This window comes from Podarcis gaigeae (genome assembly GCF_964106915.1).
Source record: "Podarcis gaigeae genome assembly, chromosome: 6".
Classification (NCBI taxonomy): domain Eukaryota; kingdom Metazoa; phylum Chordata; class Lepidosauria; order Squamata; family Lacertidae; genus Podarcis; species Podarcis gaigeae.
In genome coordinates, this window is record NC_139682.1 from 21,218,494 (window position 1) to 21,235,813 (window position 17,320).

The 17,320-nt window shown below is 43.5% G+C and overlaps 1 protein-coding gene across 6 annotated transcripts in view; it reads left to right on the plus strand.

The window, feature by feature from the left end:
- SULF2 (sulfatase 2) overlaps window positions 1-17,320 on the plus strand; it is a 261,932-nt gene that overhangs the window by 225,282 nt on the left and 19,330 nt on the right. For all 6 annotated transcript variants that reach the window (XM_083746188.1, XM_083746190.1, XM_083746187.1 and 3 more), the window contains 4 exons: window positions 717-845; window positions 1,151-1,207; window positions 2,152-2,281; window positions 14,098-14,305. In XM_083746188.1, the coding sequence (XP_083602314.1) occupies window positions 717-845; window positions 1,151-1,207; window positions 2,152-2,281; window positions 14,098-14,305 (524 nt within the window). The remainder of the gene's footprint in view (window positions 1-716; window positions 846-1,150; window positions 1,208-2,151; window positions 2,282-14,097; window positions 14,306-17,320) is intronic.

The following is a 17,320-nucleotide window of genomic DNA, read 5'->3' on the forward strand; positions in this document are numbered from 1 at the left end:
AATCTTTGGCATCTCCGGTTGAAAGGATCAGGTGGCAGATAATGGGAATGGTGTCTCTCTCTGCCTGAGACCCTGGAGAGCCACAAGCAGTGGGAACAGACAATATTGCACTAGCGTAGAAGGACCAATAGTCTAGTATAGTACAGTATCTGCTGTTGCTTGCACAATCCCACTTCAGTGAGTGCCAATATTATCTTTTACACTGGGTTATCCAGTGATAGTCCGACTCAGAGGAGACCTGTAGAAATTAATAAAGCCAAGTTATTAATGTCCATTAACTTAGAACAACCCACTGTTTCCTAAAACTGCCAGAGCTAGATTCCCTCTTTGGTAAAACCTGAACTACAAGACAAGGATTGATTCTCAAAATGGTGGAGAATTGTAGAGTGGGAAGGGACCCCAAGGGTCATCCAATCCAGCCCCCTGCAGTGCAGGGATCACAGCTAAGGAATCCTTGACCGATGGCCATCCAAGCTCTGCTAGAAAAATCTCTAGTGAAGGAGAGTCCACCACTTTCCGAGGTAGTCTCCCCTGACCTTTCTTCAGCTTGTAAATGGCTTCTCATATTCGGCTTCAACGTGTAATTGTGCTTGATTTCCAACTATTTGAGTTTAGCCCCTGGGTGCCTTTCAAGTATTCTGTGTCTTCTGTGGTCTTACGTTGGAGTTACCGTTGCAGATGTTTGATAAAGGTTTTCTGAATATGTTTCTTTTCAGGAATCCTCACATTGTATTGAACATCGATCTTGCTCCTACAATTCTAGACATTGCTGGCCTGGACATTCCACCTGACATGGATGGGAAATCCATTCTAAAGCTGCTGGATTCTGAAAGACCGGTCAATAGGTAAGGATGGGAAATGCATTAAACAGAGCCCAACATTTCCTGCAGATCGCCAAGTACTTTAAGCAGTTGTGATTAAACAATATGTCTGCAGCAGGTCTGTGAGTCAGTGGTACTTTTCTATCCCATTCTGTGGGACTTACACAGGCCTTGCCATAGTGAACAAAAAAGTTGCCATATCATCTCATAGCTGAGGCTGAAAATGCATGTTTGCCATTTGCTTTCTAATCACACATCTTCAAGGGAGAAGCCAAATCCTGTCCCCAGATCTAGTTCGATTTTCAAATTAAGTTTTTTTCCCCCCTCAGGTTCCATTTGAAAAAGAAGATGAAGGTCTGGAGGGACTCCTTCTTGGTGGAAAGAGGGTAAGTGATAGGTGGTGATTGTGTTTTGTTCTGGAGAGTTCTGACCTCCTAAAGCAGGCTTCTTCAACTCCAGCCCCCCAGATGTTTTGAGACTACAGTTCCCATCATCCCTGACCACTGGTCCTGCTAGCTAGGGATCATGGGAGTTGTAGGCCAAAAACATCTGGAGGGCCGAGGTTGAGGAAGCCTGTCTTAAAGGAATCATTGCAGCAAAAGAAGAGTTGTACCTGTACAACTTTCCTTGGCAAGATCATTAATTAGTCTTTTCCATTTGGCATTTGTGAAATTACTTAATTCATCAAAAAGGCAAAGTCGTATTAGTAGTTTCAATGTTTTGTTGTTGGCATTTTTCATTTTCATTGGAACTGCTGTAAAATCTATGAGAGACACATGAAATAGGCAGTCTACTTTCCTACTTAATGAAAATGCATTTTTTAATTATTTCTTGCCTATATATCCTGCTTTTTTTCCAAGGAGCTTAAAGCAGAGAACATGATGTCCCAACTATCCATTTTAATCTTGCAAATACCGTGTGATTGGTAAAGCTTCAGAGAGTGTGACTGGTCACCCAGTAAGCTTCTTTGGATTGTATCCTATACTGTCCTGTGCACGGGCATACTGTGGGGGGAACGGAGGGCCATGGTCCCAGGAACACAATTTTGAGGGGGGTGAACTTGGCACCCCCAAACAGGCGCCAGCTTCCATGGTGGGCCCGACTCCTGGCTCCCCATCCTGCGCTGCCTGGGGTCTCTGGGCCCTGGCCTTGCTGCCATGTCCTTGGCCCTCCTCACTGAATTGCCATGCGGCTAGTGCTCAATCGCTCCTCACTCGTTATTCAATGGGAAATGGTAGAGATGGTCTCACTCTTCACGAGCAAAGATTATGTGAACTTCTTGGAAGAGGATGCAGCCTTTACAGAGCTGTGCATGTTCTTCCCTTTTCAGGAAACTGTTACACAAGAGAGAGAATGAGAAAATGGATGCTCAAGAAGAAAATTTCCTGCCCAAGTACCAACGGGTGAAAGACCTCTGCCAGCGAGCTGAGTATCAAAGTGCTTGTGAACAGCTTGGGCAGGTGAGTATCTGCACCACAAGTCTAAAGCATAGCAATGATTTAGGAGGTTCCTTTACTCTGTTATCCATCTTACAACAGATGGACTGAATATTTTAGAGCTAGCTTTCCTTTCTGTTGCTCTTCCAGCAGTAGAAGAAAATGTATCTGCAGGGCAAGAGGCCAAGATTTCCCCTGGAATCTTAGTCAAACAAGGAGAAATATTTCAGAGCTGAATTACGTCTCTATTTCAGTTCCTTCTCAAATTCAGCTTAGCGGACCTTCATGTTCTCTTCCTTTTTCATATTAATATTCATTTCCTTTTTTAAAAGTCCAGATGTACAGAAAAGGGTCAGTAAATGAAGTTACTGCTGTATGGTTTTGGTACAAACTCTTCAAGTTTACTATTCAGGCTATTCAGGATTACTTACGGTAAACAGCCTTCCATCCAAGCATTGCACGTGTCACCTTGCCTGTTCCTTTTCTTTTTCTTTTAAGGATAATAAAATGTTTATGTGGTGTCTGTGGATAGTGAGTAAAAATAGCCTTACTGCTGGCAAATAGGGAAATGATAAAAATCGCTGTCATCTATATATTAGTTATCAAGGAATGGAAGGATTGTTTTAGAGTTTTCAGTGTGAATGGGATGGAATTGAGCAACATAGACATCAACAGAACCTGCAGCAATCAAGTTGATTAGAGTCAGGGCTGATTTTCAAATAGTCACCCTTCCCCATCATATATCAAGCCCCTCTTCTACACCTGTAGCTCTATCTAGGCAAAAAAACAAGTCTCTTTGTGGGGTGTGGAGAATGTGTCTGAAAGATAAAACTGCTCTTACCTCTCTGTATAGCTAACCTTTTATGGTGGGTTTTTTATATACTGTAGCGCACCCAAAAAATCATTATTATTATTTTTACATTGCTTAGTTTCACAAAGATATGCATATCTATATGATTTGTGTAGCTATGCATCAGAATATAGGGAGCTTCCTTTATACGGAATAAGATATTTGGTCTTGACTAACCATATCTGCCAGTTCAGTAAGCCCATATAGATCAGGTGTAGCAGCGCTCCCAATTCATGGGCATCAGACATCTGTAAAGGGCACCTATGCATAAAGCTGTTTCTTGATTGTGTGGTTCCCAGTTGTACGTGCAACACCTATAGACAGTTCCCAAACACGCGCATAGAGCCATCCATGCAAGGACTCTTTATAGACATCTGGATGAATGCATATCATCTGGAGGTAGAACTTGCCATGCCAGATCCACCTGCATTCTATACCCATGGATACTGTACATCTGGGAAGCTGTTGCCTATGCATTTCCTCCAGGGATTCCCACCACTACTTAAATCCAAATGCAGCTGCAGGAGGCTATAATCTAGAGGGGCAGGCCAATGCTTATGTGGAAAGGCTCTTAAATCCTTTTCTCCTCCAGCAGTTATTCTAATCATAACCACCACGACCCCACAGCTTTCCCATGTTAAGGGGTAGGTTGGAGGAGGGAAGAAACCACAGGTTGGTGCTGAGCAGAAAAATCAGCAGAGGAAAAAAAGAGCAGTTCTCTCTCACTTCACCATGCAGGTGTTTTGCTCAGAATTGCAGTCTCCTGTGACTGCTTTTGATTTAAAATAACAACAACCCTAGACTAGCAAACCTTGAGGTGTAATGTACATGCAATTGTCTTGCTAGCTTTATCCTGACTGGCAACAGCGCTCTAAAGCCTTAGGAACAAGATCTTTCTCAGCCCTGCATCCTGAAACAGACACTTCTGTCTGCTTAGTAAGCTCTTTTAAGAGCCAGTTACGGTAACATCTCTCATCTGTACAGCATTCCCAGAAGCTGTAGTGTAGCATCATCATAACAGTTGAGTGAAAACTCTGTTCCAATAATTTTGCAAAGTTTATAAAGATTTTGTTCCTGTGGTTTCATCCACTTGACTGGAAGGCTTTCAGGGTGAATTCATTCTTGTATTGAATTTGGATGATGGTCAGTTTACTGGCCACTTGATGCTTAAGGGGTCTCTAAGCAACCTACACAATTTTAAGAGCATAAAGCATAGAATAGATTTTTTAAAACACATTACCATGCAATAAGCCCATAAAACTTATAAAAGAGCAGCAAAAGCATATAACCAATAAACAGCAAAGTAATCATAATCTATCAAATGCCTGGGAGATAAGATAGGTTTCTACGTGGTGCCAAAAGGATGTTAATGATGGCACCAGACAGACCTCACAGTCTGAGAACACCCTCTCCCTCATTTCCACCCTCCAACTTTTTGCCTCAGAGGGGGCACCTGGGGGCAGGGCCTCTGGTGAAGACCAAAGGGTCTGAGTAAGCTCATATTGGGGTCATGGGACTTTCTGGGTCAAAACCAGCACTTTGAACTCAGCTTTATACTTATTGTCATTTTAATAAATCAGGCAGGCACTGCATAGGAAGGATGAGATGACTTGAAGATGTGTAACTCCTGTATAAGATCTCAAGAACAGTTTCACTGTGTCAGATGAACAGTTGTTTTAGGTCCATACTCCAGTCTTTGACACCTCTCTGTCTTTGGCATTCTGCAAACTTTGTGAAAGCTTCCATAACTTTTTTTGAACACCTCTACCTCACTGCTGGTCTACAAATGCTTCTTTGTACGACAGAAACTTCTACATCTTCCATTGTCTGTCAAGCACTAGAAAACACTTTCCAATGAGATAAGTACCTGCTGGTGATAAGTGGCAGATAACCAACAGAGTTCCATCCTTGAAAACTTGTGAACTCCACCTGTAAGACTCTTCATTTTAAACAACTCATTAACAATCTAATTTTAAAGTCTGGTATGAGACTGGGGATCACATTTCCAGAGTATACTTCTTAACTGTTCCTGATTGTTCCTGTGACTGATTGAAGCTAATATTTGAAGCTGCCCCTTGATATACCGTTGAAGAATCCCTTAAGCTCACCTTATGCTTCCCTGAAACTTGCTTGGCAGCTGTGGATAGATTCAGGCAGCAACTCACATCCTCCACCACAAAGTGTTTTTTTACAAGGTGCTAAGCATATTCCAAGTCGTATAAAGAGAGCAGCGTCTCTCCCCCACCCCACCCCCAGAGGAGAGAATAGGATCAAAATTGCCCTTGAGGATGAGTGGCTTACACGAAACACTCTGGTTATTTCTTAAGTGATTCCCCACTGCCCCTGTTCCTCAAATAAATTATTCACTGCACTTTGGAGGTTTGTCTTTTGGGTTAGTTTTTCAAAACACTTTTGAAAAGAAGAAGAAAAAAAGACTTGTGGCAACTTAAAGCCAACAAGTTCATTGTGGCAGAAGCTTATCGGTACTAGAGTCCATTTTGTGAAACATATTAAGTGCTGTCTTCAGCTGCAAGGCTTACATACGTGATAAAGGACACGTTCGTACTCATAAGTGCATTCAAGCACAGAGAAGGAGAATTGTAAATCTGAGGTGCAAGAGGTTAAATAGGTGACATTTTTATGCTGAGTAGCATACAACTCCATGCCTTTGCTATGTTAAGAACATAAGAAGGGGTACTGGATCATACCAAAGCCCATCTGGACCAGTGGCCTGTTGCGTGCCAAAGTGGCATGAAACTGCCCCTCCACCTGAGATCAAAGGACCACACATGACAACATTCTTTTGCACTGAATTTGACCCCAGCTTTATTGATTACAGATGTAAGGGGATGAGGCTTAGGTATTGGGCATATCCGATATCAACCAGCCCGCTTGTTAGATGTTTTCTAGGGGTCAATCCAGAGTTGGAGAAGCCCTATAACGTACATTAAGTTAGGTGCCTTCTTGCCTGCATTGAGTGCTATGGCTTTAGCCCCTGCCTGGGCATCTGGACAGAAGCACTTATTCCTCAATCCCTTTAATGGGATACCCCATTTCCCCAGAGGGGCAGGCAAAAACATGCAACCTCTGCTCCTACCATGACTAAAGGCTTTACCCAATGCCTAATCCACCAAAGTTGTGATAATTGCTATGAGGAAGGCAAAACCTTCAGATGAGGCCAATTAGGCTGATGGAAACATTCTCCCAGAATCCTGAATATGGTGGCCGAGATCATCCATACCAAGCGACTACCCCCAGAACAGGTAGGCACAAGCTGAACCCAAGGTGGGGGAGTGGGAGAAACAGAAAATAACCATGGTGCCAGTAAATGGGCAAGCTGCACTTCTTATTTTGAGGAGGGAACCAGAGTGAAGTGCTCCTTTGGACCCAGTCCATGTGGTGTTCCACGTGTTTAAATTAAGGCTGGCTATACTGATTAACGGAACACAGGTGGCACTGTGGGTTAAACCACAGAGCCTAGGGCTTGCCAATCAGAAGGTCAGTGGTTCGAATCCTTGAGATGGGGTGAACTCCCATTGCTCGGTCCCTGCTCCTGCCAAACTAGCAATTCGAAAGAACGTCAAAGTGCAAGTAGATAAGGTACCACTCTGGCGGGAAGGTAAACGGCTGGCCACATGACCCGGAAGCTGTATGCCAACTCCCTCAGCCAATAAAGCGAGATGAGCGCCACAACCCCAGAGTCGGCCATGACTGGACCTAATGGTCAGGGGTCCCTTTACCTTTACCTTTACCTTTATGCTGATTAACAGCACAATCCCGTGTGTATATGCTCACGAAGAAGCCCTACTGAGTTCAGTGGGACTTACTTCTGAATAAATGTGTATAGGATTGTATTCTTTGTTTCTGTGCCTTTTTATTGATGTAACAGTGTTCTAAGATTAAGACTGTGTGTCTAGTTACCGAAACAAGCAAACTGCATCCAGTAATAGAAAAAATCCTTCCAGGAAGGTCACAGCTATTTATCCCTGATTGGAGCCCCGAGTAATGAGTTTGAGTTAACATCTGTAATTGCTGCAGTTGCAGGAAAGCTGTGAAGGGCAGCGATGCAAAGCCACTTGGTGTGGAGGCAGGGGATTTGGAAGGAGGTCAAGGCTTCTCAGCAGAAGTACAAAATCTGGTGTGCGTCTGGCAATGGGGGCTATGCAAATATTAAAGGAGCAGGACCCGCTAAGGAAATTAGGTGACGTAATGGCATGCGAGCTTATGGGAAAAGGAGGATTTCGTCCTACGATAATCTGAAATTGGTAGTTTATGCAAACTTTAACTAAACATGGACATCCACACTTAAATGGAAGGTATGAATTGCAATATTAAATCACAAAACTAGTATCTTCCTATGCAAGACAGTTTTCAGATATTTGTAGAAATGTTTTAGCAAAATACACATAATATTCTTCAGACATGTAAACCAGGATCGCTTAAGTCAAGCCTAACTGTTCATACTGTCAAAATCGAATTTGGGTCCTCTTGAAGTTATCTTGACCTTTTGTCATAATATTGTGCCGAGTGCCATATTCTTTCCAGGAAGAAAACAAATTAATAGCATATGCCGTTGAAGTTTGAAACAGTATTGGTTTTTAAAAGAATAGTTAAAATACCATGCAAACTCTGGCTAAATATGTTTGCCTAGTAGCCAGCTGTTGCTTCCTCCCATTTTGGGGCAAATTCTGGCTGCCGTTACTAGAATAAAGACTGAGTGCTATTTGGGATTTTAGACCACATGACTTCCATATACTCATCTGTATAAGTCAGTGATGTGAGGGATGACATTAATAACACTTTCTTAGAAATAGTTTTATTGGGGGGGGGTGCAATTTCCTGCAGTTTGCTGGACTCTCTTCAGCTACTAATATTATCATGCTGCATCTGTTGAGTCGCTTTAATGAATGTGTTATTGGAATGAAGTGGAGGAGCTAGAAGCTTACATGCACTTACAGGGGAACATAGTTGCTTACAGCTAATAACAGTGAGGCATTACTACAAAGGGCCAGATTCCCTTTTAATTCCATTTAAATAAACCTTACTTGCATTAAGAATTTAGCAGAGCTGAGCAAAGGAATTGGTTTAATCAGTGGAAGAAACTGACTGACATATTTCAGTGTATTATCTGCAGCCTCCAGGCCTATCCCTTTACCCTTGCCAAGACCTGATTGACTGCTTCCTTCTTAAGTTATGCCCTCATGGCTGCTGAAGGTGTCAGAGTGTGAATATAGGGCCTGTTTGATGTCACCAGATGACCAAAGTAATATACTAGTTTTGTGATTTTCCTCTACTATATAGGAATTCTTCATGCATGACACAGCAAAAATGACTGAGACCTTTGACTTGCATACTTTATAGGGTAATATAGTAGGGATTTACTGGGGCTCTCACACAGGTGACAAAACTGGCACAGTGCGTAAAATACTTCAAGAAGGGCCATAGCTATTTTGCATATATTAATTGGCACTTTGGGGAGAGGCATGTGGCACAAGATCAGTACTGCACTGTTCCTATTCAGAAATTGATACCATCACACTAGGGACCGTTTGAAAAATCTCTATGATTGCAGAAACGATTTAGACTTTCTTCCTTGATTCTGATCCTGATCGATTTTTCAAAGATATTTGCAGCTTATGAGTGCTAACTACTTTCTCACTAAAGTTGAGTGCCTACAGATTCAAACTAAGGCAGAGACAAAACATTGTTGTAGGGGGTGTGGAGGGTAGTTTTTCTTGTGTTTACTTCATTTGACTCATCAAGCTGTGATGGGGATGAGGGGCTTGCAGATCATTTAATCAAACTAGTGCAGGAAATGACGAGTTAGAGCCTATTGCCCTCCAGCTTTTGTTTATAGATTTCCAGGAAGAAGGAGCCCACAAACTCTCTAGGTAACTTGTTCCATTGTTGATCTTCTCTTACTGTCAAGAAGCTTCTTCCAATATTCAGCCAAAATCTACCCCACTAGAACATAATCTTTTCCAGTGTGGCAAAGGAAAAACCATTGTTCTTCTCAATAGGACAACCATTCAGGTGTCTGAAGTGTTTTCCTGTCATCTGCCTGCACCTCAGTCTTTTCCTTCAACATTTCAGCATTGTTTCATTGTTTATTTTAATTATGTGAAGAGGCAGTGTGCCTCTGAATACAGTGGTGCCCCGCAAGACGAATGCCTCGCAAGACGAAAGAGTTTTCAGTCTTTTGAGGTGCTTCGCAAGACGAATTTCCCTATGGGCTTGCTTTGCAAGACGAAAACGTCTTGCGAGTTCTTGTGAGTTTTTTCCCTTCCCCCCCCCTTTTTCTAAGCCGCTAATAGCTGCTAAGCCGCTAATAGCCACTAAGCCGCTAAACTGCCAATAGCGCTAATTGGCTAAACCGCTAATAGCCGTGCTTCGCAAGACAAAAAAAACCGCAAGACGAAGAGACTGGCGGAACGGATTAATTTCGTCTTGTGAGGCACCACTATATTAGTTGCTGGAAACCACAGAAGATGAGCATGCTGTTGCAACTCAGGACATGTTTGTGGGCTTCACTTAGGCATCTGGTTGGCTACTGTGGGAACAGGATGCTGAATTAGATGGACCTGTGACCTGATCAAGCAGGGAACTTCTTAGGGTCTTATTTTATAAAGGATTTCATACTTAGAAGCCATTGTATCTTGTTTATGAATTTCTATATCACTCTTCATCTGAGGATCACAGTATAAAAACACACACACAAACAACAACAACACCCCTCCCCCCAGTTTAAAAGGCCATAGGTTATTTAATTAGTCAAAGGCCTAGGAGAAGAGGAATGTTTTCACTTGGTGCCTATAGATATATAATGAAGGTGCCAGGTGAGTCGTCCTGGGGAAAGCATTCTACAAATGGGGAGCCACAGCAGAAAAGGCCCATTCTAATGTTGCCATCCTCCAGGCCGCTCGTAGAGGAGGTGCACAAAGAAGGGCCTCAGATGATGATTACACAGCCTGGGTTGGTTCATATGGGGGTTCAGAAGCTGTTTTAAAGGCTTTATAGGTCAAAACCAGCAATTTGAATTGGTGGCATATTGATTATAATAGGGCATGGGTAGGCAAACTAAGGCCTGGGGGCTGGATCCGGCTCAATCGCCTTCTAAATCCAGCCCGTGGGCGGTCCAGGAATCAACATGTTTTTACATGAGTAGAATGTGTCCTTTTATTTAAAATGCATCTCTGGGTTATTTGTGGGGCCTGCTTGGTGTTTTTACATGTGTAGAATGTGTGCTTTTATTTAAAATGCATCTCTGGGTTATTTATGGGGCATAGGAATTCATTCTTTTTTCTTTCAAAATATAGTCCAGCCCCTCCCCCCCAAGGTCTGAGGGACAGTGGACCGGCCCCCTGCTGAAAAAGTTTGCTGACCCCTGTAATAGGGAGTGGCAGCCCAATACATTTTGCTGTATGAGGCAACGGCAAAGATGATGTCCCCCGTTTTGTGTACAGAAGCTGACCGGACAGGCTGCTTAATTTTGCCTCAACACTAGTGATGAGACAACATCCTCACTGCAGCTGAGGCCGATGGCTAGTGTAGGGAGTGCAGGACAGGCCATGTAGGAGGCACAGCTCTGCCTTTCAGTGGAGGGGAATGGCCAGGGAGGTAATGCTACCATACAACTGCGTCTGCTGCCTGAGGTGTTTGCCTCACTCTGCCTAATGGTAGGGCTGGCTCTTCCAAAAGGGCCTATTCTCCATACCCTTTTCCTGTTCTCCTTTGAATCCATTCCAAATGACAATGGCTTCACTTGTCTCCTTCAAGTATGGTTTGCCCAGACCCAAGGGCACAGTGTTCCATATGTGGCTGAACTAGTGCAGAACAAAGTGAAACTTCTCTTCTTGTGAACTGGAAACTGTGGTTCAGTTAATGCTGCCTAAAAATTGCATTAGTTGCACGAACACTCAGAGAGTGCTGCAGAAAAGCACTCCAGAAGAACTTTTTTGAAAAAGAGAGAAAAGAAAAGCAGAACAAGTTAGTTTTAAATAACTCAGTTTTAAAATGCTTACATTAGTGTAAGTGTAGAGCATTAGGAAGGCTATGCCCTCAGTGGTATAACAAGAACTACCCAAGCAGGTGTTTGTGCCAGTAACACAACCATTTTGCAGCCAGTAGTGACTGGAGGTAACCGGTTTCAGCAAGAGCTGGCAACAGAAAAAATATATTTATTCTTCGCAACTAAAAGGTAGCAGGGAAAAGCTGTTGCCAAAAAATAAAATAAAATGTTTTGCTTTAATTAAAGAAATCGTATGCAGTCTCACTTTAGCTCAAAGCCATGACCAGCTGTAAACAGTTGCTTCAAGTAAGAGCTATGTCCCTGTCTTCGGAAAACAAGAACAAGAAGTTTGGAAAATCCTTCCCAATGGTACAGTCATAAATCCAGAAATTTGTAACAGAATAATTGGGATCCAGAGGGTAATATTTTTAGACTACAGCATAACTTGGAACACCAACAGAGACAGCCTTTAATATTTAAAACTGAAATATGTCTGTTTTATTGCATATTTAGTTTATTGAATCCAATCACAAGATCTTTTTGCCTCCCACCCCCCCCAACAAATCCTCTTCAGAGGTTAAATAGCAACAGACTTGGATGAAAGAAGAAAGCACAGACATGGTCATTATTGCCCTTGCCATCAAGATTTCCCCCTGATTCCACTCAATAGTTGAACATTTGATGTGTATCACCTACAAACAATCTTTTCTTCAGGAAGCAAGACGGATCTGCAACAAAAAGTTGCAGTTAAGAGAGCGCCTGTGTTTCAGTCAGTTGGTTTTGCCCTCCTTCATCCACCATGATATTCAGTTCACCCCACCCACCCAATTTTCTCCCCCTCCCCAACACATACACAAGCACCAATCAGCATTCTGCATCCACTGATACTTATGTGAATTCTGTTTGCGTATCTGTGCCTTCAGTGCTAGGGCCATGTTGTCTTTGGGAGTGTAAGACTTTACTTCTGTTACTTCTTTGCCTTTGAAGACAGTTCACAGACTGCTGTTGATGCAGAATGAAGACACTAGCTTATTTTAAAGAGATAGACCATCAGGCACCAATTATATAGGGGTTTAGAGTGTGAGTTCATAGTGGTTCGCTGTAGCTTCTTGGCCACAAACTAAGGGGCTGGTCTTGTCTATAAAAACCTAGATTATATGGAGGCTAGGTACTTTAGAAACAAATTCCATCTCCTTGTCTTACAAATGAAAACAATATTGGCCTTGTTTATCTTGTTCGCCTTGTTTAATGTTCAGTAGCAGCATTATCTTAAGAGCTTTTAATATTACAAATAGAATTTGTTGCTTTACTTAAAAACAACACTACCACCACAATTCATTCCGTTTCCATACTTGTTGAACCTGGCTTTATTTCACATCATACTTTAAATTTATTTCCACTCTGTATTGCCTCCGTCACAATTAGCTGGAATAGTTGTTAACAATCCTTTTGAACTTGTACTGATAATAATCAATTTCAGGCAGAGATGCTCATTAAAGTTTGTGATTTCACTGTTCATGTAACTTCTCAGTTGAAAATATTGGATGTTGCAAATTCTGACCATTGAAGTCCCTCTTAAATTCGTTAAATCTCATACAGCGTCAATGTTTTAAAGCACCTTAGAAGTCTTAACCACTTCATACCTAAAATTTCAGATTACTTTGCTATGTTTAACATTTCATTTTAACTAAAAAACCCATTGCAGATATTGATGGATTTAAGTATCTTTTAAGCATATCCCAAGTTTCCATAGCAGCTGAAATGGGGAGATTTTCACTTATCCTTCATATCAAGAAGGCATAGGAATATGAGCTATCAACAACTGTCTTGATTGAGGAAGGTGGACTTTAACAAAATAATAATGTCTACCGAAAAGTATTTCCTACCAAGTTCTATAGACTTTACTCTCAGAAAAGTAGATACAGAGTTTTACGCTAAGGCATCAAACCTGAACACACTTACTAGGAAGTCAGGCCCTTAAATACAGTGGATGTTGCTTTTGAGTAAACATGCATAAGATTGCACAAGACAATCTTCAATGTTGCATTTTGATGAGGTGGTTAAATTTGGACATGCAACATTATTTTCAGTCTTTGGAAAATTGATAAAATCTCCTTTTATTTATGTATTGCTATCTCAAAGTTTCGTAACAGTGAGGTAGGAGAGCTAAAAGTAATGCCAATATATTTCACATCTGGCAACCAATGCGCCCCTCTGCTTTCAGATACAGTGGTACCTCGGGTTAAGAACTTAATTCGTTCTGGAGGTCTGTTTTTAACCTGAAACTGTTCTTAACCTGAGGTACCACTTTAGCTAATGGGGCCTCCTGCTGCCGCCACGCAATTTCTGTTCTCATCCTGAAGCAAATTTCTTAACCTGAGGTACTATTTCTGGGTTAGTGGAGTCTGTAACCTGAAGCGTCTGTAACCTGAAGTGTCTGTAACCCGACATACCACTGTAGCTCATTTACCAGAAGTAATGTATTTAGCGTTAAGTCTGGAAATGTATACTTCAGGCATAGACAACCTTCGGCCCTCCAGATGTTTTGGACTACAATTCCCATCATCCCTGACCACTGGTCCTGTTAGCTAGGGATCATGGAAGTTGTAGGCCAAAGCATCTGGAGGGCTGAAGGTTGCCTATGCCTGGTATACTTGATTCTAACCCAACTAAGCCTCTGGTAAATGAGCCACCATAGCCACTGGAGGGCCGTGAAAATTTGTGTCCCTGGCTTTTTAGACTCATCTATCCATGTACTATCTGAAAGCAAATGGGGCGCATTGGTTGCCAAATGTGACACCCCCCCCCCAGCTCTTCTGCACCACTATCATGTTTCTGTCAAATTAACAACATCTGCTGTGGGACAGATAATTGTGATTTGATTTTCTGAGAATACCACCAACCAACTTTGAATGTCCAAAGTACGTAGAAGAACATTTGCCTCTATCATGCCATTTTGGGAACATTTCCCTCCCGTTTCAGAAATGGCAGTGCATGGAAGATGCCAGCGGGAGGCTCAAGCTGCACAAATGCAAAGGGATGGCCAGCCTTACAGCTCCAGGAAGCAGCAAAGGTGTCTCCAACCTCATGCCCAAATACTACAGCAGGAACAGTGAGGACTGCAACTGCGAGGAGAATGAATACAAGCTGAGCCCCATTGGGCGGCGAAAGAAGCTCTTCTCCAAGAAGAGTAAGTAAACGGTCAAGCTTCTTGTCTCTTTGCATGACGGAGAAAAGGTAAAAGGTAAAGGTACCCCTGCCCGTACGGGCCAGTCTTGCCAGACTCTAGGGTTGTGCACTCATATCACTCTATAGGCCAGGAGCCAGCGCTATCCGCAGACACCTCCGGGTCACGTGGCCAGCGTGACAAGCTGCATCTGGCAAGCCAGCGCAGCACACGGAACGCCGTTTACCTTCCCGCTGGTAAGCGGTCCCTATTTATCTACTTGCACCCGGGGGTGCTTTCAAACTGCTAGGTTGGCAGGCGCTGGGGACCGAACAACGGGAGCGCACCCCGCCGCGGGGATTCAAACCGCCGATCATGTGATCGGCAAGTCCTAGGCGCTGAGGTTTTACCCACAGCGCCACCCGTGTCCCAATGGAGAAAAACCTGACCTGAATAATTAAACTACACACACACACACACACACACACACAGTCGTACCTTGGTTTTCAAACAGCTTAGTTCTCAAAAGTTTTGGCTCCCAAACGCCACAAACCCAGAAGTGACTGTTCTGGTTTGCAAACTATTTTTGGAAGCCAAACGTCCGATGGGGATTCTGCAAGTTCTGTGGCTTCCTGCAGCCAATCACAAGCCACGCTTTGGTTTCTGAATGTTTTGGAAGTCGAATGGACTTCCGGAATGGATTACGTTCAACTTCCAAGGTACGACTGGGCGTGGGTGGGTGTGGGTGGGTGTATGCATTCAAATACCATATTTTTAAATAAAGTGCTTAAGGTAGCTTATGACATATTGAAAAATCAGAAATGACATCTCAGCAATAAGAAATATTACAAGTTAAAATGGAAGAATACAAGTGCAATGGAACTTAAACTTGACTGGCCAAGACCCTGCCCAGAAAGGGAAGGTCTTTGCAAAATTTCCAAAGGCCATCAAAACTGGAAGGGGTGGCAAGATGAGCCTCATTGAACAGGGAGTTGCACAACGAAGTGCAGCGACTGAGAAGGCTCCAATGTCTTTACCAGCTGCACCTGTGCTGCCAAGGAGAACCTACCGTATTTTTTGCTCTATAGGATGTACTTTTCCCCCTCCAAAAATTAAGGGGAAATGTGTGTGCGTCCTATGGAGCGAATGCAGGCTCCTTGGCTTCAGCGATAGCAACGCAAAGCCTCCGAAGCACAGAGAGAGCACTCCCTCCATGCTCCAGAGGCTTCGCGTTGCTTTCGCTGAAGCCTGGAGAGCGAGAGGGGTCGGTGCGCACCGACCCCCCTCGCTCTCCAGGCTTCAGGGATAGCCGCCTGAAGCCTCCGGAACACAGCTGGAGGTCCCGCTGCGCTCCAGAGGCTTCGGGTTCCTTTTGCTGAAGCCGGGAGAGCAAGACACTCCTGGCTTCAGTGAAAGGAACCTGAAGCCTCCAGAGCGCAGTGGGAACTCGCGCTGAGCTCCGAAGGCTTCAGGGATAGCCGCCTGAATCCTCCGGAACACAGTGGGAGGTCCCGCTGCACTCCGGAGGCTGAAGCCGGGAGAGCAACACTGTCCTGGCTTCAGCAGAGAGGGAGAGCTGCGCAGCGCCCCTTCAACCAAGTGGGAGGAGAAATGGAAGGGGCTCTGTTCCAGGGAGGGGGAGAATTTTTTTTCTTGTTCTCTCCCTCTAAAAGAGGTCGGGTATGTCCTATAGAGCGAAAAATACGGTATTTGGTAGGCAGGCTTGCATGGAAGGAGAAAGTCCTTTAGGTATCCTGGCCCAGAATTGTTCATGCACTTCAAATACCTGTGTGGACCTTGCTCAACTTTTAAAACCATATTTCAAATTTACATGTCTGTTATGTATATACTGTGTGTTTATTTGAAAGGCGTTACTCAAACTTCCCATCAAATTCAAGACACCTTACAGTAACCAAAACACAGTATGACATTCAGAACAAACTAAAGTTAAAATCCAATAGGAAAGAAAAGTATGATCAGATAAGTATGAATGAGCGTGGGATAATTTCCAAGCATTTGCCAAGCTTTAAATAAAATTAAAGAAAACCCTGGAGTTAATTAGAAGCCCAACATTACTTCTGGGCTATGACGAGCACAACTGAGGTCACACCCAAATGCTTGTTGTGCCTGCTTCAGAAGTATCAGCACAGCAGCTGGCAGGCTGCACAAAAGCTGACTTGGGGATCTACTTTGCAGGCTGCACAGGTCATTCTAGTCCTGTGAGGTCCAGTTGCTTTTGAGCAGCAGAATAATAGCCTTCCAAGTGCAGCTGCATATCAAAGAGGTAACCCAAAGCTACATGTGTAGAAATGGTTTATTCCTCTGGTCCTGCTTCCACCAACATGGAGATCATCCTAGCTGTGCCTGACATGGCCCAACTCTCATTCAGGAAGGTCTGTAGCACGGAGCCTGTTGTCTGTGAATGGGCTCACTGCACTATTTAGAATCGTGCATTTTATGTAGTGAAGTTCACCCTGGGCCAGCAGGGGGATACTGTAGATAGTTTTCACTCAGGTCTGTAGATAGTTTTCACTCAGGTCCACGTCAGTTATTTTAGGCGGGAAACTCTGGGTTGTTGTTGCTACAATGTTGACAGCCGGCTGCCTATAAAAGCAGGCCGGCTGAGCTGTTTGCTGTTCAGTTTTCTGTTCCAGCTTACAAAATAAAGAGCTGCTTTGGAGAAATCGCTGTGTCGTCTGCCATGTCTACCCACTATTCTACAGTGCATGATCAAGAGCCTTAGAGCAGTTCCCTCTTTCAGATCTCTTCAACTAATGTGCAGAAGGAAGGGCTGGCAAAAGACACGATGCCAGGAAGCTTGGCCCCACTTTCCCCTCTGTGTGCTGATGGGAGAACAAACAAGCAGAACTTGGGTGTTACAGCATCAATAATTACGTTGGGTGGATTTGCTTGTTCTCAAAGCTGCTTACTTGTAATATTCTCTTCTCGGGTTGAACGACAGGTGCCGCTGTTGACATTGAACCAGAGTTGCCTCCCAAACAGATTGACTTTCCTTGTCAAAGCCCAGGTGCTTTTTTG